General features: G+C 45.6%; 2 protein-coding genes across 2 annotated transcripts in view; both read right to left on the bottom strand.

The window, feature by feature from the left end:
• Positions 1-23,797, bottom strand: part of LOC140207441 (uncharacterized) — a gene marked incomplete at its 5' end in the record, with an annotated part of 28,752 nt that extends 4,955 nt beyond the window's left edge. The window contains 3 exons of the mRNA XM_072275964.1: positions 11,523-11,532; positions 21,421-21,637; positions 22,898-23,797. Of these exons, the coding sequence (XP_072132065.1) occupies positions 11,523-11,532; positions 21,421-21,637; positions 22,898-23,797 (1,127 nt within the window). The remainder of the gene's footprint in view (positions 1-11,522; positions 11,533-21,420; positions 21,638-22,897) is intronic.
• Positions 21,803-22,672, bottom strand: LOC140207377 (uncharacterized; the record flags this gene model as incomplete). The annotated part of the gene is made up of 1 exon (XM_072275918.1): positions 21,803-22,672. A coding segment is annotated over one exon (870 nt), but the record flags the coding sequence as incomplete, so codon positions are not given.
• Positions 23,798-24,785: the final 988 nt, after the last annotated feature.

The raw sequence follows: 24,785 nt of genomic DNA, 5'->3' as shown, positions 1-24,785 counted from the left end.
CTCACCAGTCTCTAAGGATCATTTAAATATCTGTGCTTGAGCCCCGACAATTTCTGCACTTGTCTTCTGCAGAGTCCCAGGGAACAACTTGTCAGGCCCTGGGGATTGATCCACGCTAATTTGCCCTAAGACAGCAAACACCTCCACCTCTGTAATCTGTGCAGGGTCCAGGAAGTTGATGCTGCTTTGCCTCATTTCTATAGACCCTGTGACCATCTCCTGAGTAAATACGGATGCAGAAAAGATCTCCCCCATCTGTTTTGTCTCCTCATATGGATTACCATTCTGATCTTCCACAGGATTAATTTTTTCCCTTGCAATCTTTTACCTCTGAACATATCTGCAGAATCCATGAGAATTTTCCTTCACCTTGTCTGCAGGGGCAATCTCATGCCTTCTTTTATTTCTTTCATAAGTGTTCACTTGAATTTCCTGTACTTCATAAGTACCCCAACTGTTCCTGTCTTCCTGTACCTGGTGTGCACCTCCTTGTTTTTATTGATTTGGGCGAGGAAAGCCAAAGGAGTGATAGAGCTGTATGGTGGGAGGTGGGGTAAGAGGTGGGAGGTGGGGTAAGACTAAAGTTGAAGGGGGAATGGGAACCTGTGGAAAGCGGCCAGTGAGTGAGCGTGCCAGTGAAGGAGTGGAGCTTTGAGGCTTTGACTCGAGAGATTCTGGCAGTTTTGGGCAGTTGGGCTGTGCAGTCAAGTCAATCAAGATTTAAATTGATCAGCAGAAAGCCGTTGATTAGACAGTCAAGATTTGAATAGCTCAGACTCAGCAGAAAGCAGCTGATTGGGCAGTTGAGGACAGGTGACCAAGTATTTTGAAAAGCTTAACCAGATAAATAGACGGGTAGCTCAAGCAAAGCGGACAGTGAGTGAGTGGGCCAGTGAAGGAGTGGAGCTTTGAGGCTTTGACTCGAGTGGCTTCGACGAGAAGAGGCGGAGGACCAGCTTGCTCGCAGTTAGTCTTTTCAATGTCTCCTGAGATGGTAATGTGCCTCCCATGTGAGATGTGGCAGCCTTGGGGGAACGCCCCTCTCCCGGAGAGTCACATCTGCCAGAAGTGCATATGGCTGAGTGATCTGGAAGACCGTGTAAGGAATCTGGAGCAACAGCTGGATGACGTTCTACACATAGGAGAGAATGAGGCAGTCATAGATGAGAGCTACATGGAGGTAGTCACACCTAGGCTGTCAGAAGCAGGTCGTTGGGTGACAGTCAGAGGGGGGAAAGCGAAGGTGAGCAGACAGGTAGTGCAGAGCACCCCTGTAGCCATTCCCCTGAATAATAAGTTTACTGTCCTGGATACTGTTGTCGGGGACAACCGACCAGGTGTGAGCCACGGTGGCAGGGCCTCTGGCACTGAGTCTGACCCGGTGGTGCAAAGCGTGGGATGGAGAAGAGGAGAGCTGTCGTCATTGGAGACTCTATAGTCAGGGGAGCAGACAGGAGATATTGTGGACATGAAAAGGAGACCCGCATGGTTTGTTGCCTCCCGGGTGCCAGGGTCCGGGATGTCTCTGACCAGGTGCACGACATCCTGGTACGAGAGGGAAAGCAACCAGAAGTCGTGATACATGTTGGGACCAACGACATAGGCAGGAAGAGGGATGAGGTCCTGAAATGTGAGTTTCGGGAACCAGGCAGAAGGCTGAAGAACAGGACCTCAAGGATGACATTCTCAGGATTGCTGCCACTGCTACGTGACAGAGATGGTAAGAATTGGAGGAGATGGCAGTTGAATGTGTGGCAGAGGAGTTGGTGCAGGGAGCAGGGTTTTAGATTTTTGGATCATTGGGATCTCTTCTGGGGAAGGTGGGACCTGTACAGATTGGATGGGTTGCACCTGAACTCGTGGGGGAGCAATATCCTTGCAGGTAGGTTTGCTAGCATGGTTCGGGAGAGTTTAAACTAATTTGCGAGGGGGATGGGACCCGGAGTGATAGAGCAGTGAAAGAAGTGCATGGAGTAAAGCCAGATCTAACATATAGAGAGGCTTTGAGGAAAGAGAAGCAGAATAAACGGTGTAAAGACAGTAAGGTAGAAGGGCTGAAATGTGTGTACCTCAATGCAGGAAGCATCAGGAACAAAGGCGATGAACTGAGAGCTTGGATACATACATGGAATTATGATGTAGTGGCCATTACAGAGACTTGGCTGGCACCAGGGCAGGAATGGATTCTCAATATTCCTGGATTTCAGTGCTTTAAAAGGGATAGAGAGGGTGGAAAAAGGGGAGGAGGGGTGGTATTACTGGTCAGGCATAGTATTACTGCTACAGAAAGGGTGGGTAATGTAGCAGGATCCTCTTTTGAGTCAGTATGGGTGGAAGTCAGGAACAGGAAGGGATCAGTTACTCTACTGGGGGTATTCTATAGGCCCCCTGATAGCAGCAGAGATACAGAGGAGCAGACTGGGAGGCAGATTTTGGAAAGGTGCAAAAATAACAGGGTTGAGATCATGGGTGACTTTAACTTCCCTAATATTGATTGGCACCTGAGTAGTTCCAAGGGTTTAGATGGGGCAGAGTTTGTTAAGTGTGTCCAGGACGGATTCCTGTCACAGTTTGTGGATAGGCCGACTAAGGGGAATGCCATACTAGATCTAGTACTAGTTAATGAACCGGGTCAGGTCACAGATCTCTCAATGGGTGAGCATCTGGGGGACAGTGACCACTGCTCCCTGGCCTTTAGTATTATCATGGAAAAGGATAGAATCTGAGAGGGCAGGAAAATTTTTAATTGGGGAAGAGCAAATTATGAGGCTATAAGGCTAGAACTTGCAGGTGTGAATTGGGTTGATGTTTTTACAGGGAAATTTACTATGGACATGTGGTCGATGTTTAGAGATCTCTTGCGGGATGTTAGGGATAAATTTGTCCCGGTGAGGAAGATAAAGAATGGTAGGGTGAAGGAACCATGGGTGACAAGTGAGGTGGAACATCTAGTCAGGTGGAAGAAGGCAGCATACATGAGGTTTAGATGGGTCTATTGAGGAATATAGGGAAGCAAGAAGGGAGCTTAAGAAGGGGCTGAGAAGAGCAAGAAGGGGGCAGGAGAAGGCCTTGGGTTGTAGGGCAAAGGAAACCCCCAAGGCATTCTTCAACTATATGAAGGAAAAAAGGATGACAGGAGTGAAGGTAGGACCGATTAGAGATAAAGTTGGGAAGATGTGCCTGGAGGCTGTGGAAGTGAGCGAGGTCCTCAATGAATACTTCTCTTCGGTATTCACCAATGAGAGGGAACTTGATGATGCTGAGGACAATATGAGTGAGGTTAATGTTCTGGAGCATGTTGATATTAAGGGAGAGAAGGTGTTGGAGTTGTTAAAATACATTAGGATGTGTAAGTCCTGGGGGCCTGATGGAATATTCCCCAGGCTGCTTCACGAGGTGAGGGAAGAGATTGCTAAGCCTCTGGCTAGGATCTTTATGTCTTCGTTGTCCACGGGAATGGTACCGGAGGATTGGAGGGAGGCGAATGTTATCTCCTTGTTCAAAAAAGGTAGTAGGGATAGTCCGGGTAATTATAGACCAGTGAGCCTTACGTCTGTGGTGGGAAAGCTGCTGGAAAAGATTCTTAGAGATAGGATCTCTGGGCATTTAGAGAATCATGGTCTGATCAGGGACAGTCAGAATGGCTTTGTGAAGGGCAGATCGTGTCTAACAAGCCTGATAGAGTTCTTTGAGGAGGTGACCAGGCATATAGATGAGTGTATTGCAGTGGATGTGATCTATATGTATTTTAGTAAGGCATTTGATAAGGTTCCACACTGTAGGCTTATTCAGAAAGTCTGAAGGCATGGGATCCAGGGAAGTTTGGCCTGGTGGATTCAGAATTGGCTTGGTTGCAGAAGGCAGAGGGTCGTGGTGGAGGGAGTACATTCAGATTGGAGGATTGTGACTAGTGCTGTCCCACAAGGATCTGTTCTGGGACCTCTACTTTTCGTAATTTTTATTAATGACCTGGATGTCGGGGTAGAAGGGTGGGTTGGCAAGTTTGCAGATGACACAAAGTTCGTGGTATTGTAGATAGTGTAGACGATTGTCAAAGATTGCAGAGAGACATTGATAAGATGCAGAAATGGGCTGTGAAGTTGCAGATGAAGTTCAACCCGGAGGAGTGTGAGGTGGTAGACTTTGGAAGGACAAGCTCCAAGGCAGGGTACAAAGTAAATGGCAGGATACTTGGTAGTGTGGAGGAGCAAAGGGATCTGGGGGTACATGTCCACAGATCCCTGAAAGTTGCCTCACAGGTGGATGGGGTAGTTAAGAAAGCTTAAGGGGTGTTAGCTTTCATAAATCGAGGGATAGAGTTTAAGAGTCGCGTTGTAATGATACAGCTCTATAAAACTCTGGTTAGGCCACACTTGGAGTACTGTGTCCAGTTCTGGTCGCCTCACTACAGGAAGTATGTGGAAGCATTGGAAAGGGTACAGCGGAGATTTACCAGGATGCTGCCTGGTTTAGAGAGTATGAATTATGATCAGAGATTAAGGGAGCTAGGGCTTTACTCTTTGGAGAGAGGGAGGATGAGGGGAGACATGATAGAGGTGTACAAGATAATAAGAGGAATAGATAGAGTGGATAGCCAGCGCCTCTTCCCCAGGGCACCACTGCTCAATACAAGAGGACATGGCTTTAAGGTAAGGGCTGGGAAGTTCAAGGGTGATATTAGAGGAAGGTTTTTTACTCAGAGAGTGGTTGGTGCGTGGAATGCACTGCCTGAGTCAGTGGTGGAGGCAGATACACTAGTGAAGTTTAAGAGGCTACTAGACAGGTATATGGAGGAATTTAAGGTGGGGGTTTGTATGGGAGGCAGAGTTTGAGGGTCGGCACAACATCGTGGGCCGAAGGGCCTGTACTGTGCTGTACTATTCTATGTTTTATGTTCTAATAACAGAACAGAGAGTGGAGGTGTTGTGGAGATAGTGCTGTTCAGTCCTCAGACAAAGTCAGGAATGTAAAAGTTGAGCATGGTGCAGTGAATATGCTGAGGCCTGTATATTTCAATACAAGGAGCAGTGTAGGAAAGGCGGATGGGTTCAGGGCATAGATCAACACCTGGAATTATGGCACTAGAATCTGGCAACGGTGGCCTGGGACAGGCTACTTTATGGCAAAGGTGTGCTTGGTAAATGGGAGGCTTTCAAAGCAAAACTTTGAAAGTACAAAGCGGGTATGTGCTTGTTAGAATAAAAGGTAAAGATAGAAACTGTGGGGATCCTTGGTTTTCAAGAGATATTGAGACCCTGGTGAAGCGCAAAATGGAGTTGCATAACAGGGATAGGCAGGTAGGTTCTTATGGAGTATAAGAAATGCAAGAGAACACATAAGAAATAAATCAGGATGGCTGGCCTTGCAGAAAAGATGAAGGACAATTCTAAGGGATTCTAGAGATAGATTAAGAGCAAAAGGATTACAAGGGACAAAGTTGGCGATGCATGTTTGGAACCAAAGCAGATGGGAAATATTTTTTTTCACCTCTATTTACTCAGGAGAGACACGGTTGGTGGCGTAGTGGCATCAGTGACGGACTTTGGGATGAAAGGTCCCGAGTTCGAATCCAGCCGGCTCCCCTGCACGCTTTCCATCCGTGCTGGGTTACGAGCTGGTGATCTCTTTGGAAACTCACCCAGCAGAAGGCAATGGCAAACCACCGCTGTAACTTGCCTCGTACGCGGTTCCCCACTACGTCAGAGAGGCGTAGAGGGAATCGCCCGCTAACCGGAGAAACTCCGGATGCAATGTACCTTTCCTTTTCCTTTACCCAGGAGATGGACACAGAGCCTGTGGAAGTGTGGAAAAGCGGCATTAACATCATGGACCCTGTACAGATTAAAAAAGAGGAGATGTTTGCTATCCTGAGGCAGATCAGCATGGATAAATCGCCAGGGCATGGCAAGGTGCTCCCTCGGACCCTACGGTAGGCAACTGCAGAAATTGTCAGGGCCCTAGCGGAGATAATTAAATCATCCTTAGCGACGGGGGATTATCAGAGGATTGTAGGTTAGCCAAAGTTATTTTGCTGTTCAACATAGAACATAGAAATCTACAGCATATTCCAGGCCATTCAGCCCACAATGTTGTGCCAACCATGAAACTTACACTGGAAACTGCCTAGAATTTCCCTAGCACATAGACCTCTATTTTACTGAGCTCCATGTACCTATCTAAGAGGCTATTAAAAGACCCTATTGTATCTGCCTCGACCACCACTGCTGGCAGTGCATTCCACACACCCATCACTCTCTGTGTAAAAAAACTTACCCCTGACATCCGCTTGGTATCTATTTCCAAGCACTTTAAAACTCTGCCCCTCGTGTTAGCCATTTCAGCCCTGGGAAAGAATCCTCTGGCCCAATGCCCCTCATCATCTTATACACCTAGAAAAGGTTCCTAATATAAACAAAGAAAGTATACGTTGCTTTGAGGATTTGTTAGTATACAAAATTATGAGTGTATAGATAGTGTAAACGCTAGCAGCTTTTTCCACTGAGGTTGGGTGGGATGACAACCAGAGGTCATGGGTAAGTGGGGAAGGTGAAAATTTAACTGGAACATTTGGAAAAGCTCTTTACTGAAATGGTCGTGAGAGTGTGGAATGAGGTACCAGCACAAGTGGTGAATATGAGCTCAGTTTCACCATTTAAAAGAAGTCTGGATGGGAGCCTGGATGGTAGGGGTATGGAGGGCGATGGTTCCGGTGCAGATAGTTGCATTAGACAGGTTAAATGCTTTTTGGCATTGACTGGAAGGGACAATTAGTCTGTTTCCATAATGAACTTCTCCATGTTTCTATGACAGAGAAGATGGCCAAACTTGTTTGGAAGGGAAAATGTAAGAGTGACAACGGAGCAGCAATGGCTGGAGCTTCTGGGAGCAATTCGGGAGCCGAGTGATAGATACATCCCAAAGAAGTGGAAGCATTGGAAAGGCAGAAGGACACAACTGTGGCTGAAATGAGAAGCCAAGGCCAACATAAAAGCCAAAGAGAGGGCAAACAAAAGAGCAAACACTATTGGGAAGCTATTAGAAACCAACAGAAGATGACTAAAAAACAGTCCAATGAGCTCAGTGCGTGGAATTATGATACTGTAGTCATTAACGGGTCTTGGTAGCACCAAACAGTCTGAGGCATTTGGAGGAACAAAATATCCGTGGCCTCAATATCTCTGGAAAAGCAAGGTTCCCTGCACCAGTTACCTTTCAACTTTTATTTTGACAGGCACATACAAACTCTACACCCTCAAAATTTAACTTCTGAAGGCCTCCCACTTACAAGTACTCCTTTGCCAGAAAACGTCTGTCCCAAACCACACTTGTCAGCTCATTTCTGATACGTTCAAAATTGACCTTTCTCCAACGTAGAATCTCAACCCGTGGTCCAGATCCATCTTTTCACATACTTACTTTGAATCTCATAGCATTATGATCACTAATTCCTGTCACCAGCCCTGGATCATTTCCTAACAGCTCGTTGCACACTTTTGTGTCAGGAGTTCTACCTACTGATCAAGGGCACATTGACAAACTCTACCCCATCTCGTCCTTTTACAGTATGGGAGTCCCTGTCAATATATGGAAAGTTAAAATCACTTACTGAATCAACCTTTCTTTCTTGGCATGGTCTGCGATCTCTCTACAAATTTATTCCTCTAAATCCCTCAGACTGTCGGGCGCAACCAAGTCCCAATAATGGCTACAATATCATAATGAGGGATTGAAATTTGGTGAAAGAGGGAGAGAAATCGTGCATTCTAAAAGGTTTACTAAAATGTTGCCTGGGTTTCATCTCCTAAGTTACAGAGAAAGGTTGAAAAAGTTGGGTCTTTACTCTTTGGAGCGTAGAAGGTTGAGGGGGTCTTGATAGAGGTGTTTAAAATTATGAGGGGGATAGATAGAGTTGACGTGGATAGGCTTTTTCCACTGAGAATGGGGGAGATTCAAACAAGAGTTGAGAGTTAAAGAGCAAAAATTCAGGGGTAACACGAGGGGGAACTTCTTTACTCAGAGAGTGGTAGCTATTTCCAAGCACCTTAAAACTATGATCCTCGTGTTAGCCATTTCAACTCTGGGAGAAAAAAAACCTCTGGCTATCCACACAATAATCAGTGCCCCTCTTCATCTTATGCACCTAAAAAAGGCATAAACAAGGAAATTATATACTGCTTTGAGGATTTGTTGGAAGTAGGCAACATTATGAGGGTACAGATAGGGTAAATGCAAACAGGCTTTTTCCACTGAGGTTGGGTGGGATGACAACCAGAAGTCATGGGTAAGTGACTTCCCCATTTAACAAAAATTTAACAGGAACACGTGGAAATCCTTTTCACTGAATTAATTCTGAGAGTGTGGAATGAGATGTCAGCACAAGTGCTGCATGTGAGGTTGATTTCACCATTAAGAGAAGTTTGACAGGTACCTGGGTGGTGAGGGTATAGAGGGCTATGGTACTGGTGCAGGGCATTGCATTGGACGGCTTAAATGTTTCTAGTATTGTCTAGATGGGGCAACTGGCCTGTTTCCACACTGAACTTCTCCATGTTTCTATGACTTGACTGGAAGGGGAAACTGGTAGGAGTGACAATGGAGCAGCAGCGGCTGGAGTTTCTGGGAGCAATTCGGGAGCTGAGTGCACGGTAGATACATCCCAGTGAAGCACTCTAAAGGCAGGAGGACACAACCGTGGCTGAAATGAAAAGCCAAAGCCAACATAAAAGCCAAAGAGATGGCAAATAATAGAGCAAAAAATATTTGGAAACTTTGAAAAACCAACAGAAGATGGCTGAAAACATCTCATGGCATTATGATCACTGGATACAAAGTGTTCCCATACACTAATTTCTGTCACTAATTCTGGATCATTTCCTAATCGCTTATTCTACGTTTCTATGCTGGAAATTCTACGTACTGATTAAAGGCACATTTGACAAGCTCTACTCCATCTTGTCCTTTTATGGTGTGGGGTCCTAGTCAATATATGGAAATTTAAAACCACTTACAATCTCAACCCTTGTTTCTTGGCACAGTCTGCGATCTCTCTACAAATTTGTTCCTCTAAATCCCTCACTGTTGGGAGCAACCAACTCCCAGTAATATCATAATTCCCTGTCCTGGGCTCATCTGGCTTTCCTCCAATGCTTCTTGCATTGTGATATAGACAGCTTAGGAGAGTAAATTGCACCATGCTCAACCTTTTGATTACTGACTTTCTTTGAGATCTGAACAACATCTGTCTGGTGTCAAGAAAACAACCTCTCCCTCATGGTCACAAAAACAAAGGAGCTGGTTGTGGACGACAGGAGGAATGGAGACAGGCTAACCCTTATTGACATCAATGGATCTGGGGTTGAGAGGGTGAACAACTTTGAATTCCTCGACATAAACATCACCGAGGATCTCACCTGGTCTGTTCATACCGGCTGTGTGGTGAGAAAGGCACAACAGTGCCTCCTTCACCTCAGACTGTTGAAGAAGTTTGGTATGGCTCCTCAAATCCCAAGAACTTTCTACAGGGGCACAATTGAGCTCATCCTGAGAGTCTGCATCACTGTCTGAGATGGGAACAATACTTCCCTCAGTCGCAGGACTCTGCAGAGAGTGGTGCAGACAGCCCAGCCCAACTGTATATGTGAACTTTCCCCTATCCAGGATATTAACATTATTGTGTAAAAAGGTCCCGTTGGATCATTGGGGAGCTGAGTCACCCCAACCACAGAATGTTGCAGCTGCTACCATCCGGGAAACACTACCACAGCATAAAAGCCAGGACCAGCAGGCTCCAGGACAGCTTCTTTCGCCAGGCCATCAGACTGATTCATTCATGCTGGTACAATTGTATTTCTATGTTACACTGAATGCCCTGTTGTACATATTAATTATTATAAGTTACTATAAATTGCACATTTAGATGAAGACGTTATGCAAAGATTTCTACTCCTCATGTATATGAAGGATGAAAATAATAAAGTCAATTCAATTCAATTCACCCTCTTCACTATCTGTTCTATCATTCTGGCTCCAATACTCCCTGTAACTTCAGTTTAACCACCCACCCCACAGGTATGCACTAGCAAGCCTTACCATTAGGATATTCATTCCCTTTTAGTTCTGTTCCCCAACTAACAAATCCCCTATCATCCCTTTGACTTTGGTCAGTCAGGTAATCCCCACCAAGAGTTTCTAAAGTGGTCTACCTGTTGTTGTGGGGGATGGCAACAAGAGTCTCCTGCAATGGCTGTTTACCCTCATTCCCCTTCCTGACTCTCACCCAGTTTCCTGTGTCCTGCACGTTGGGTGTAACTCACCTCTCTTCATGTCATATCAATCACCCCCTCCGACTCCAAGATGATCCAGAATTCATCCATTTCAAGTTCCAACTATTTAAAGTGCAGGGTTACAAGCTGCAGCTGGGTGCACATCTTGTAGGTGAGGGCATCGGGGACACTGGAGGTCTCCCCTCTAATTTGTAATGACTAGTGTGCGGAAAAATCTTGTGCTGTGCAATTTTTTGCCTGGTGACAATGTGTGGGCACTAAATTTTATATTTTGAGCTATTCATTTTAACAGCTAGCAATCACTGTCAATAAAAACTTTGATGTCCTCTAGGTTTGATCAAGTTCATCTGCACTCTCACATAACCTATGTAGCAGGCCCGTAGTGGGTAATGAAGGATTTTCTCACCACAGCTTTTGCACACTGTCCATATGTGATTTGCTTGCTAAATGATGCTTGAAAAAGGCAGATTTCAAATATCACTCCATTTCTTCCCACTTGCAAATTCTCCAGCAACTTTTACATCACCACAATACACACAGGTAACACCAGTTTCTGTATTGTACATAAATATTTCCCCTGAACCCTCCCCCAGGTGACTGACGGTGGTGAACTCAGTGATGGCAATGCCAATGAATATGAAGGGAAGGGCAGTAGTCTGTCTCATTGGAGTCTGGCACATTTGTGATGTGAAAGCTACTTGTTGCCCTGGACAAAGGTGTTTGATATCATTATGTACCCAGAGAGAGTGGGACAAAACATGTTCTCACGGGTAGAAAGTCCAGAACAAGAGGGGGTGGAACAAGCAACAGACACAAAATGCTGGAGGAACTCAGCAGGCCAGGCAGCATCTATGGAAAAGAGTACTAATGCTGAGTTCCTCCAGCAATTTGTGTGTGTTGCTCGGATTTCCAGCATCTGCAGATTTTCTCTGGTTTGTGACTGGAGGCAGAACAAAGGTGATTTTCACAACAGCTGATGTAAAAGATTTTGTTCCCTTTCTCCGAGTTCCCGATCCTTGCATTTAGACAGCTGGAGCTCAGCTCTGTCTGAGAGACCCATCGGTTCCCATTCCCTCATCAGCCGGAAGCTCCCCGGGGCCCGTGTACGGATGGTGGGGCTGAGAGAGAGGGAAGAGAGCAGGACTGTCCCGGGATTGCGGGTCACGGAGTCCGGAGTCACAGCAACTACCCGAAGTCGGTGTTGGAAACGCCGCCCGGTGAGACCCCCAACCCGGAGACCCCTTCTCACCTCAACCGATCATCCGGGGCCTTTTGTGCCCCGCGCGCTGGTGAGCTCGAGCTTGGTCGGTTTAACGGCCGGGCTACTAATCACGTGACCAGCCCCTTCCCCAGCGGTGTCAACAGAGGAGTCACGCGCTGCGCTATTCCCATTGGTACGAAGCGATGTCAATCACTGCTTCCAGCCAATAGCGAAGGCGAACCAGCCGAGAGGGCGTTACCCCCGCTGACACCGTCTCCCGAACTTTCCGTCAGGGCGGGACAACCGTCAAAGTAAATGTCCGCTTTCTGATTTATTTCCATTTCCCTCCGAGGGAAGTTGGGGCGTTTGTGAAGCGTCTCCTGCGGCCGGAGTCTGATGTGTCGCTGAGAGGTAGGAGGAGACCGCTCGGCCCGTCGGTTTGATGCCGGTTCCCCGGGGAGGGAGAGGATGAAGACGGTGAGAGAGGGGGCGGACAGGATGTTTGTCCCGGTGGGGACAGGAGGGGCTCATCTGTGGAAATGTCTGAGCCCACGGTGGTGGCGATTCACCACATTGGGGGGCAAACACCGGCAGACTGTTGCCCTGCAAGCGGGGCCAATGGTCCGGGCAAAGTGACAATTATTTGTGTTTTGTTGAGACTGTACCGGGAATATGGTGTAAAATCCCGCTCCCCACACTAACACGGGTCACACAGACCAAAGAACAAACTGCCGGAGGAACTCAGCGGGTCGGGCAGCATCTGTGGAGGGAAATGGACCGTCAACATTTCGGGCCGAGACCCTCCCTCTGGACTGAGAGTGGACGGGAAATAGTCCGAGAAAAGAGGTGAGGGGTGGGGATGGGGCAAGAGCTGGGGAGTGAGAGGTGGATCCAGGTGAGGGGGAGGTGGGAAGGTGGAAATAGTGACGGGGGTGGGAGGTGAGTGGTTGGGGCAACACGGGGCTGCAGAAGATGGAAATTAATTCCATAGAGGATTAACAAAGAGGTTAGAGAGTATTTGTTATAGAGAGTGCAATGAAGATTCACCAGACTGATCCCTGGAGTGGTGGGGTCATCATATGAAGAAAGATCAAATGCAATAACCCTTTCATTTGGAGAATTGAGGACTGAGAGGTGAACACATTGAAATGCACAACATCATTACCGGCTGAACCAGGGATCCCAGTCTCTGAAAAAGGGGGTGGACTGTCCGGGACTGAGATGAGGGGAAATGTCTCCACTCCGAGGGTGGTGAATGTCTGTAAATCCCCACCACAGAGGGCGGTGAAGACTCAGTGATCGTCCTCACATAAAACAAAGGCCGACAGATGTGTGGAGACCAGAGGGATGGAAGAAATAATGATCGTGCAGAAACATGTGGCTGAGATGGGAGAGCAGCCATCATCTTGTTGATGGTTAGAGGAGATGAATGGCCACCTCCTGCTGTTTCTCACTTGATGTTTCAGTGTTCCTGTCCAGTGAGGCTGGAGGAATGTGAATAGAAATGAGTGTTTACAAACATGGACGGATTTAAATGAAACCTGCACATTTCCGTTTTGGGTCTGAATTGTGTGTTGGACCAGGATGGGAATCGAGCCCGTGACTCTGTGACCTTGGGGTGGAGGGAAAGGGACAGGGAAGATATGGAGGGAAGAAGTAAAAATGTATCTGGTGTAAATATGGAATAATGTGGGAAATGCGGCAGATGGGTCGGGCAGCGTGTGAGGGGCGAGGAGCAGAGTCACCGGATCAGATGGGAGACCCTCCACCCATCACGTGATCCTGTTTCCTGTTCATGTTTTTCCACAAATCTGCAGCATCTGCCAGTCACTGCTGGAGTGTACGTGTAGCTTCATCTTTCGCCCGTTCAGAAAAGGCAGTGAGATCCGGATCTATCACGTCCTCTCGTTGTGGGTGGACAATGATTTATTCTGCAATATTTTCAGCATGTTTCCATATAACCACATAACAATTACAGCACAGAAACAGGCCATCTTGGCCCTTCTAGTCCGTGCCAAATGCTTTCTCTCACCTCGTCCTAGGCCTCAAACCATAACCACTGGACTGAGGCCTGGGATTAGGCCTCATTCCACTGTTTTTACCTGCTGAAGAGCAGCCAATGTTTCTGGCTATATGACCCATTTATGTGAGAACTTAGCCTTTTGTATTTATCTGAGCTTTTCATAAGTTTAGTTATACTTTAGTACAGTTTAGTTCAGCTTCACTCCAGAATTTCCAAAGCAACAACCCATTCAGTCAAATAGTTCCACACAATTAAAAGTTTACAGTATTACATTTTTAAATTTTTTGTTTTGTACTACTTATATAATTTAACTATTTAATATGTATATTCTTATTTTAAATCACAATTTTTAAAATCTATTGTTATGAATTAGGTTCTATTGCTGCCGCAGAGACAACAAATTACATGACATCTGCCGCTGCTATTAAACCTGATTCTGATAATTGGTCTGGGAGACACATCACCGGTCACCTGATCCCGGTTACCGCAGATCGTAATGCGAGATTGAAGCCTTTTCTATTTATTTGTGTTCCTCAGTTGTGTTAAGTTTCCCTTTGTGGTTCCAAAGCAGAAGCTCAGTCTATCTAATATTTCCACAAAATTAAAAGGGGGAATTTGTTTATTCTTATCACGTACTGAGCTACAGTGAAAATCTTGCCTGACCTACCATCCACACAGATCGATACATTACAACAGTACATTGAGCTGATATACGACAAAACAATAACTGTAACAAAGCATTATGGCTGCAGAGAAAGTGCAGTGCAGATAGACATATGGGGCAGGGTCACGTCGAGTTACATTGTGAGGTTGAGTCCATTTTATTGGACCGGAGACCATTAATTTGGCTTACAATCGCAAACAGGAAGCTATCCATGAGCCTGGTGGTACGCGTTTTAAGGCTTTTGTATCTATTCCGCGATGGGGGATTGGGTTTGCAGCATCTTTGAGTACACAGCCTGCTTTTCCAATGCAGGGGACGTGTAGAAAGAGTCCATCGAGGGGAGGCTTGTTTCTATGATGTTCCCAGATGAGACCAAAGTTCTCTGCAGTTCCTTGCAGTCATGGGCAGAGCTTTAGCCATATGAAAGCGTGAAGTATTGACAAGAAGCTCAGAGACCTCGGCCTTCACCCTGCCTTGTGTAGCTGGATCCTGGACTTGCTGTCAGATCACCGGCAGGTGGTAAGAGTGGGCTCCCTCACCTCTGTCTCTCTTACCCTCAGAACACATGCCCCACTGGGTTGTCTCCTTGGCCCCCTCCTTTACTCTCTGTGCACCCATGACTTGTGTCGCCACCCACAGCACCAATCTGTTCATTAAATTTCCTGACGACACTACATTGATTGGCCTAATCCTAAATAATAACTTTCAATCGATCAAATGCTTCCTGACAAGGCTCGGTCTAAACAAACTTTTCACCCTTCTTCAGGAGATTAGTCAGAGGAAGAGCGATATCAGCAAAGTTCTTACAGAACTTACGATAATATCCAACCATTCCCAGAAACCTTTCAAGAGCCTTCTTACCAGTCTGTCACAAAAACTGTGGGTCAACTGTCTAAGAAAAATAACAAGATGGTTTGAGTGGCAAAAATAGATTGTGGTGCTTTTATTTACAAAAAGAGTGGAAAAACAAAAACTTGGATGTCCACATGAAAACAAGAAATTTAAAAAAAAAACTATATATATATACAGCTTGCAATTGTCACCTGTCCAGTTAACAGCCACCCTCAGACTAGACAAAAAAAGAACCCAAAGCCTTGGTAACCCAAGGCTTACAACAGCTAAGCCAATCCCCCTAGACCAACCTGAAGCTAATTGACTCAATTATCTTCCATTTCACACAATCTGAAACTCTACCACCAGTTCTCACAATAAACACATAGACTTCATCATAGGATTCACCATTTCCCGGTTAAATAACTTAAATAAACCCCAAAACTTTACCACAAGATGAGTAATTAGGTAACATAACCCTTGTCCCAGGTAAAGATGGTATCCTCCACCATCGGCACACCTGTGCAGGTTGCTGCTGCCTCTATATAAGACAGCTCTATGCAGCAGCTCTGTTTCAGACCCAGTGACTGTGGAGGAGAGAGACGTCAGATTATCATGACTCTTCGGCAAAACACTTATTGGAAAGATGAATATGAATAAATTGACCTGAGATAATAAAACTGTGACATAGTGTGTTTCTTTTTTTCATACCTATTACTGCTGGGGATGAGTGTAAAATTGTGACTGTTGATTTATTGTGATACGTGCACTCACCACAATAACAGAGGGGAATAATGTGTGTGGATGACCCTTTGGGTGTTTTACCGAGTGTGCCATGCGACATCTGTAATCAGTGACGGGCCTTCGTCACACAGTCGGAATAGGAACTTCAGAAATTGCCTGGATTTTGCTCGCACAGGAGCCAACTTGCCTTGACCTACAACACAGCCAAGACAGATCACAGTGGCATGGCCAAATTCACTCTTAGCTAAGTCAACTGTAAGATTGGCCCTGGAAAGCCTGTCAAACAGCTTTTCAGCAGAGATATGCTCTTCCCAAGTGTCACTCCCTGTGACTAAGTCATCAATATTGGCATCTGTGTGTCCTAACCCTTGAATTACAGAATCAATCATTCTCTGGAATGTTCCTGGAGCATATTTCATTCCAAATGGTGAAACATTGTATTCATACAACCCAGAAGGTGTCACAAATGCAGAAATTTCTCTACCTCAGTCCATCAATGGAACACACCAATACCCTTTCAACAGATCAATCTTTGTAAGAAATTACCTTTTCCAACCTTATCAATGCAATCATCCACCCTAGGGATAGGATAGGCATCTGTTTTTGTTACTGCATTTACCTTCCTATAATCAGTGCAAAATCTAACACTACCATCAGGTTTGAGCACAATAACGCAGGGTAAGCTCCAATCTGATGTTGAAGGCCTAATAATACCATTTTCAGCATATATTCAATTTCTTGCTCAGCCACTTTACACTTTTCTACGTTCATGTGATATGGGTGTTGCTTAATCAGTTTGGCTTGACCTATATCTACATCATGTACTGCGACCATGGTTTGCTTGGGAGCACCAGGAAATAAACCTTTAAACTTCAGAATTAATTCCTTCAGCTGTTGTTGTTGCTTTGGCTGCAGATGAGCCAACTTGTTGTCAGTGTTTTCGAGAACAACCGAGTTCATTAGCCTAACTGGGACCATGTTTGGCTTGTGAAAACTCTCACGCGAGTCAATTGTTTCATTCTCAGGGTTGTCAGATTTATATGTTTGACAACACTCACCGATGGTGCCTGCTTGCCAGAATAAGGCTTTATCATATTGATGTGTACCACCTGTGTTAGTTTACGTCAGTCATGTGTTTTAATAACATAATTCACATCATTAATTTGAGAGACTATTTCATACAGTCCATTGAATTTTGCTTGAAGTGGACTTGTCAACATTGGAGATAAGGCAAGCACATTATCCCCCACCTAGTATTTTCTTTTGTTTTGGTCCGCTTATCAAACCAACACTTCATTTTGTTTTGAGAAATCTTTAAGTTTTGTCTCGCTAGACGACAGGCTTGGTATAGTTTATTTTTGAACTTCAAAACATAGTCTAACAAGTTAACATGTACATCCCCATCAATTCACTGTTCCTTTAACAAGGTCAAAGGTCCCTTCACTCTATGACCAAATACAAGTTCAAATGGACTAAAACCCAATGATTCTTGTACCGACTCTCTTAAGCCTGATTTATACTTGTGCGTCAAGTGTACGCCATAGGCACCACGTACCCTACGCCATACCCACGCTGCACCCTACGCTGCAGGGTAACGTGCAACTCCTCAAAAAAGTAACTCACGCGTCGCGGCGATGCAGACCGCAACAACTGTGATTGGTCTGCTTGGTAGCATTGCATTTCTAGTTGCTTTTCTCTGCCATGTCTGTACACTGATGCAAAATAAATGGTTGGAGACAATGAACCAGATCATCAAATCTACCTGCCAACATGGGAAAATATTTGAAATGCATCTCGTCGTCCATGTCTCTCACAAAGAAGCTCAACAGTGTCAGAGAAACCCCACCGCCAACTTGCGTTTTGGTGGTGAAGTGCAGAGCAATGCAGACACAACTATGCATGCTCGCTACGCAAAAATTAAATCAGGCCTATGGTGTAGGATATGGCGTATCTCGAACGCACAAGTATAAATCAGCATTTACGGTGAACAAAAGCAAATGTATTCCTTCATCCCAATTTTTTCTATTTTCAACACAGTATGTCTTAATCATTTTTTGACAGTAGAATGAAATCTTTCTAAAGCCCCTTGTGATTCCAGATGCTACACAGACAATGCAATTTGTTTAGCTCCCAGTTCATAAAATACCTGCTGGAATAATCCAGATGTAAAATTACTTCCTTGATCAGACTGGATTTCTTTAGGCAAACCAAATAAAGTAAAAAAAAACTTAAGAGCCTTCGTCACAGTTTTAGCTTTAATATTTCTGAGAGGTATTGCCTCTGGGAATCTGGATGCAGTACACATAATAGTTAGTAAATACTGATGGACAGCTTTAGTCTTTGGCAATGGGCCAACACAATCCACTATAAATTTGGAACAGGGTTCTCTGAATGCAGGCATAGGCCGGAGTGGGGCCACTGGGGTGACCTGATTAGGTTTACCCACAACTTGACAAGTGTGACAGGTTCTGCAAAAGGTCACAATATCTTTCCTCAAATTCGGCCAGTAAACTTCTTTCATAATCCTGTTTACAGTTTTATTCACTCCGAAATGGCCACCGAAGGGCATACTGTGAGCCAAAGTTTAAATTTCAGTCCTATGAACTTTAGGAACTACAACTTGGTGAACAATTGCCCATTTCTCACTCGCAGGTATAGCAGGTGGCCTCCACTTCCTCATTAACACTCCCTCCTGAAGATAATACCCTACTGACATTTTCTTAATCTCATCATCTGAGAGAGATGTTTCTTATAAAGCTTCAATCTCAGGGTCTTGGTTCTGTTCTGTTATAAACTCCTTCCTAGACAGGGATAAATTTTTCTCATCAGACTTACTACCTGAATCCTGTTGAAACAATGAAGGCTGAAAGGTCCCTGACAAGTCATCATAACCTGAATCCTGGTCAACCTGATTTTGGCTATCATGGGTATCAGAATCATGCTGCACAGAACCGTCTGCATTGGCAGACATTTTAGCCATACTTCGAGTTACTGTGATAAATATTAAAATCCATCTGTGGGTCGTCAGTGGTTGGCTTAGTTGTCAACTGCACTGCAGGAACAACTTTACCATCTGCCAGGTCATTCCCTGACAGCAAAGTAACAGCTTCCACCGGTAAACTGGAGCATAATCCGATCCTAACAGGTCCTGAAACAAACCCTGACTGTAAAGTTACCTTGTGCAATGGCACAGAAACAATGCTGCCCCCAATGCCTTTAATAAGATTTACCTCACCAATGTTAGTCTCACCACTAAACTTTAGAAGGCTGTCTAATATAAGTGACTGAGAAGCCCCAGTATCTCGAAGAATGTTCACTGGTACCGGGGTTGACCCTTCCATTACTAATACAAACCCATCTGACATAAAATGATGGAATCCCTACTTAACTCAGTCAGACCTCTCAGTCCTTAACTGAGCCTCAGCAGAATGTTCAGAACCCTGTGGGTTTATAGGTGCTTCAACATACTGATCACAGGCATGTGGGACTGCCTCCTTTTCCTTTTTCTTCTTCAGGACAGAATAATTAGCCACCATATGACCAGCTTTCTTACAATAGTAACAAGGCAGACCAGAATATTTCTCCTTCAACTGCTTCCCTTCATCCTTAGTCTCGTCACTAGTCCCAGCTTTAATTTCTGGTTTACCCTGGTTATCCCTGCTACTCTTTTGGAAGCTCTTATTCTGGGTACACTTAACCTTATGAGTTAAAGCAAACACATCTGCTAATCTAGCAGACTCCTGCAAAGTGGCAGCATCCTTTTCACTTAAATACATCTTTATGTCATCAGGGACACACATTTTGAATTCTTCAATTAAAACCAACTCTTTCAAGCTGTTAAAATCATCATTTACATTGTTATGTCTGCACCAGCGGTCAAAACACACAAACTTCTCATAAGCACATTCCATATAAGTCCGGTTCATAGATTTCCTCAAATTTCTAAACTTTTGCCTGTATGCTTCTGGGACCAACTCATAAGCTTTGAGCACAGCCTGTTTCACTATGTCATAATCAGCTGCTTCATCAACTGTCAAAGCAGAATAGGCTAGCTGAGCCTTCCCCTTAATTACACTTTGTAAGAGAATAGGGCAAACCTCTTTTGGCCATTTTAAACCCTGAGCAAACTTCTCAAGATGCTGAAAGTATTTATCAACCTCTGCCTCGTCAAATGGAGGCACTAATTTAACTTCCCGACTGGCCTCAAACTTATCACCAGAGTCTAACACTAGACCCCTTTGCTGCAATCTCTCTACCTTTTCCAGCTCGAACAGCCTCTGTCTTTCTGCTTCCTCTCTGTTTTTCTGCGTCTTTAGTCTCAACCTGTCTCTGCCTTTCCACAGCCTCTATCTTTATTTTTTCTAACTTGTGCGGGAGCTCTAGCTCACTAGGTTTACTTTCAGGAAACACCTCCAACTCCTGCACTTTAAACACACCCTCAGATACATAATACTCAGCTATTTTCCTCTGCATCTGTGACCTCCTCATTGTCGATTTCACCTTCACAAGTTTTAACCTTTCAGCAATACTCAGCAACTCAATCCTTCTGGTGTCCTCTAACGCCTCAGAGGTTGGCACTTCCAGACATCAATCAACATCCATTGCTGCTGATTTTCCATACACAAATAAATCAAAAGGGATTACTCCAATGAAACCGATAACTAATTAATACACCTCCAAATCTTTTCCTATATCGGATGCAGGCCCCAATTTTGACCCTGTAACACTATAGAAATGAGTCAGCAGCAATAGACTACACCTAGAGTCTGTTTTTGATGTTAAATCCACTATCTTTATTAGTACCTACTAACAATATCGTAACTTAAGCAAGATAAACAAAAGTTAACAGTGTTATATGTATATATGTGGGTAAATATAACTCCCAAACTATTGAGCTCGGGGGAAACAGGGCTTGGAGTCTTGAGATGGTAAACTATGAAAGTTCAGTACAACCACAGAATAGTTGAGGAGAGAGAGATATTTGTAATCCAGGGTAAATGTCGAAAGAAGGCAATAACGTTGAATTCCACAGCATCCATGGTGGTAAAACGAGGGAACAGTCGCTGTAGATTTTATCCGTCATTGTTCCAAATCCACATACAAATTATCACCAAAAGTGACTTGTCACAAGAGGTATCGTCTTCAAGTGAATTTCCACACCACACCCAGGCAAGGGTTAACACATAAGTGGTCTTCACAGGATACCCCAAATCAGATCCACTCCTATGGATCAAACGAGATGACAATCACACATTCAATGTATGCTGAATCGATAATTAACCCACCCTTATGGGCAGAGGAAAGTTCGAAACAGTGACCCTTGGCCAGTAGTTCCCTTGTTTCGAACCTTCCATTTTTCCTCCTTCATCTCTGTCTGACTGAGTATCTGTGTCCTTGGTTAAAACTAAACAAGCTGTGAGCGATGTAAACAAGATGCAAGTCAGACTGATTACCATTCTTAATCTCTCTCTCTCTCTCAAAATGACAGTCCACAACAAACGAAATCTACAGATTCACAACAACAGCCACTCCTCATTGTGAACTGACTGGTGTGCCAGTAGGTGGGATGACTGAGTGAATCCTTTCCCACATTCTGAGCTGGTGAATGGCTTCTCCCCAGTGTGAACTCGCTGATGACTCTGTAGGTTGGATGACTGAGTGAATCTCTTCCCACAGACTGAGCAGGTGAATGGCCTCTCCCCAGTGTGAACTCGCTGATGATTCTGTAGGGTGGATGACTGAGTGAATCTTTTCCCACAGACTAAGCAGGTGAATGGCTTCTCCCCAGTGTGAACTCGCTGATGATTCTGTAGGGTGGATGAGTGAGTGAATCTCTTCCCACAGACTGAGCAGGTGAATGGCCTCTCCCCAGTGTGAACTCGCTGATGACTCTGCAGGAGGGATGACTGAGTGAATCTCTTCCCACAGACTGAGCAGGTGAACGGCTTCTCCCCAGTGTGAACTCGCTGATGTGCCACTAGGTTGGATGACTCAGTGAATCTCTTCTCAGAGACTGAGCAGGTGAACAGCATCTCTCCAGTGTGAACTCGCTGGTGAGCCATTAGCTTAGATGAGCAAGTGAATCTCTTCCCACAGACTGAGCAGGTGAATGGCTTCTCCACAGTGTGGACTCGCTGATGTCTCTGTAGGCTGGATGACTCAGTGAATCTCTTCCCACATTCTGAGCAGGTGAATGGCTTCTCCCCAGTGTGAACTCGCTGATGTTTCTGTAGGGTGGATTGATCAGCGAATCTCTTCCCACAGACTGAGCAGGTGAAGGGCTTCTCGCCAGTGTGAACTCGCTGATGTCTCTGTAGGGTGGATGAATTAGTGAATCTCTTCCCACAGACTGAGCAGGTGAACGGCTTCTCCCCAGTGTGAACTCGCTGATGTGCCAGTAGGTTAGATGACTCAGTGAATCTCTTCCCACATACTGAGCAGGTGAATGGCTTCTCCCCAGTGTGGACTCGCTGATGTCTCTGTAGGCTGGATGACTGAGTGAATCTCTTCCCACAGACTGAGCAGGTGAATGGCCTCTCCCCAGTGTGAACTCGCTGATGATTCTGTAGGGTGGATGACTGAGTGAATCCTTTCTCACATTCTGAGCTGGTGAACGGCTTCTCCCCAGTGTGAACTCGCTGATGAATCTGTAGGTTGGATGACTGAGTGAATCTCTTCCCACAGACTGAGCAGGTGAATGGCCTCTCCCCAGTGTGAACTCGCTGATGATTCTGTAGGGTGGATGACTGAGTGAATCTTTTCCCACAGACTAAGCAGGTGAATGGCTTCTCCCCAGTGTGAACTCGCTGATGATTCTGTAGGGTGGATGAGTGAGTGAATCTCTTCCCACAGACTGAGCAGGTGAACGGCTTCTCTCCAGTGTGAACTCGCTGATGACTCTGTAGGGTGGATGACTGAGTGAATCTCTTCCCACAGACTGAGCAGGTGAACGGCTTCTCCCCAGTGTGAACTCGCTGATGTGCCACTAGGTTGGATGACTCAGTGAATCTCTTCTCAGAGACTGAGCAGGTGAACAGCATCTCTCCAGTGTGAACTCGCTGGTGAGCCATTAGCTTAGATGAGCAAGTGAATCCCTTCCCACAGTCTGAGCAGGTGAACGGCCACTCCCCAGTGTGAACTGACTGGTGTGCCAGCAGTTTGGATGACTGAGTGAATCCTTTCCCACATTCTAAGCAGGTGAACGGCTTCTCTCCAGTGTGAACTCGCTGATGACTCAGTAGGCTGGATGACTGAGTGAATCTCTTCCCACAGACTGAGCAGGTGAACGGCTTCTCCCCAGTGTGAACTCGCTGATGATTCTGTAGGCTGGATGAATTAGTGAATCCCTTCCTACAGAATGAGCAGGTGAACGGCTTCTCCCCAGTGTGAACTCGCTGATGACTCTGTAGGTTGGATGACTGAGTGAATCCCTTCCCACATTCTGAGCAGGTGAACGGCTTCTCCCCAGTGTGAATTCGCTGATGATTCTGTCGGCTGGATGAATTAGTGAATCTCTTCCCACAGACTGAGCAGGTGAACGGCTTCTCCCCAGTGTGGACTCGCTGATGTCTCTGTAGGCTGGATGACTCAGTGAATCTCTTCCCACATTCTGAGCATGTGAATGGCTTCTCCCCAGTGTGAACTCGCTGATGTTTCTGTAGGGTGGATTTATCAGTGAATCTCTTCCCACAGACTGAACAGGTGAATGGCTTCTCGCCAGTGTGAACTCGCTGATGTCTCTGTAGGGTGGATGAATTAGTGAATCTCTTCCCACAGACTGAGCAGGTGAATGGCTTCTCCCCAGTGTGAACTCGCTGGTGACTCCGTAGGTTGGATGACTCAGTGAATCTCTTCCCACAGACTGAGCAGGTGAATGGCTTCTCCCCAGTGTGGACTCGCTGATGTCTCTGTACGCTGGATGACTCAGTGAATCTCTTCCCACATTCTGAGCAGGTGAACGGCTTCTCCCCAGTGTGAACTCGCTGATGTTTCTGTAGGGTGGATTGATCAGCGAATCTCTTCCCACAGACTGAGCAGGTCAATGGCTTCTCGCCAGTGTGAACTCGCTGATGTCTCTGTAGGGTGGATGAATTAGTGAATCTCTTCCCACAGACTGAGCAGGTGAACGGCTTCTCCCCAGTGTGAACTCGCTGATGTGCCAGTAGGTTGGATGACTGAGTGAATCTCTTCCCACAGACTGAGCAGGTGAATGGCTTCTCCCCGGTGTGAACTCGCTGGTGAGCCATTAGGTCAGATGACCGAGTGAATCCTTCCCCACAAGTTCAGCAGATGACCAGCCTCTGCCCAGTGTGAATTGCCTGGTGTGTCCACAGGTGGGATGACCGACTGAATCCCTTCTCGCACACAGATCAGATGAATGGCCTTGTCCAGTGTGAACTTGCTGATGTACCTTCAATTGAGATAACCGAGTGAATCCACTCCCACTGTCTGAGCAGGTGAACGGCCTTTCCCCTGTGTAAAATGACGGTCGAGCCAGTCGGTCAGATGACCAAGTGAATCCCTCCCCACAGTCTGAGCTGGAAGGATGGTTGATTGAAATCCTTGCTCCACTTCTCAAACATCTGGACAGAGACAGCAAAACTGGCGTACTGGGTTTAAAATCCTAGGAGCTAAATTCCATCTCGTTTTTAACCTGTAAAAAGATTTACAAAATCCATCATTGGGTTAGGACCAAATTTCAGATGAGATTACTTGAGTTCTCAAGGTTTGATCTGGTATCACACTGTTGCAATGAGGTTCAACCCAAGTTGGAGAGAGAAATCATCTTCTGACTGGGCACAGTGCTGGTATCTGGAATGGCCATCAATTCCTTGATGCTCTTCCTGTCTCTATAAGAATGGGGCATTTCTGCCATCTCCAATCTGTGACCTGGCTCAGTTTGCCTCTCTCCATTTGTATTATTCCCTGTTCCTGCTGAGCAGCATGGGTGCCTGGCCCCACAGTAACTGAAAGAGTATCAGACAAATTGTCTTTCTTGTCATGCACCTGGGATTTTCTTTTATGCATTATTAACTTAAA

This window comes from Mobula birostris, chromosome 13 (genome assembly GCF_030028105.1).
Source record: "Mobula birostris isolate sMobBir1 chromosome 13, sMobBir1.hap1, whole genome shotgun sequence".
Taxonomy (NCBI): Eukaryota; Metazoa; Chordata; class Chondrichthyes; order Myliobatiformes; family Myliobatidae; genus Mobula; species Mobula birostris.
This window is presented reverse-complemented; position numbering and strand designations above follow the sequence as displayed.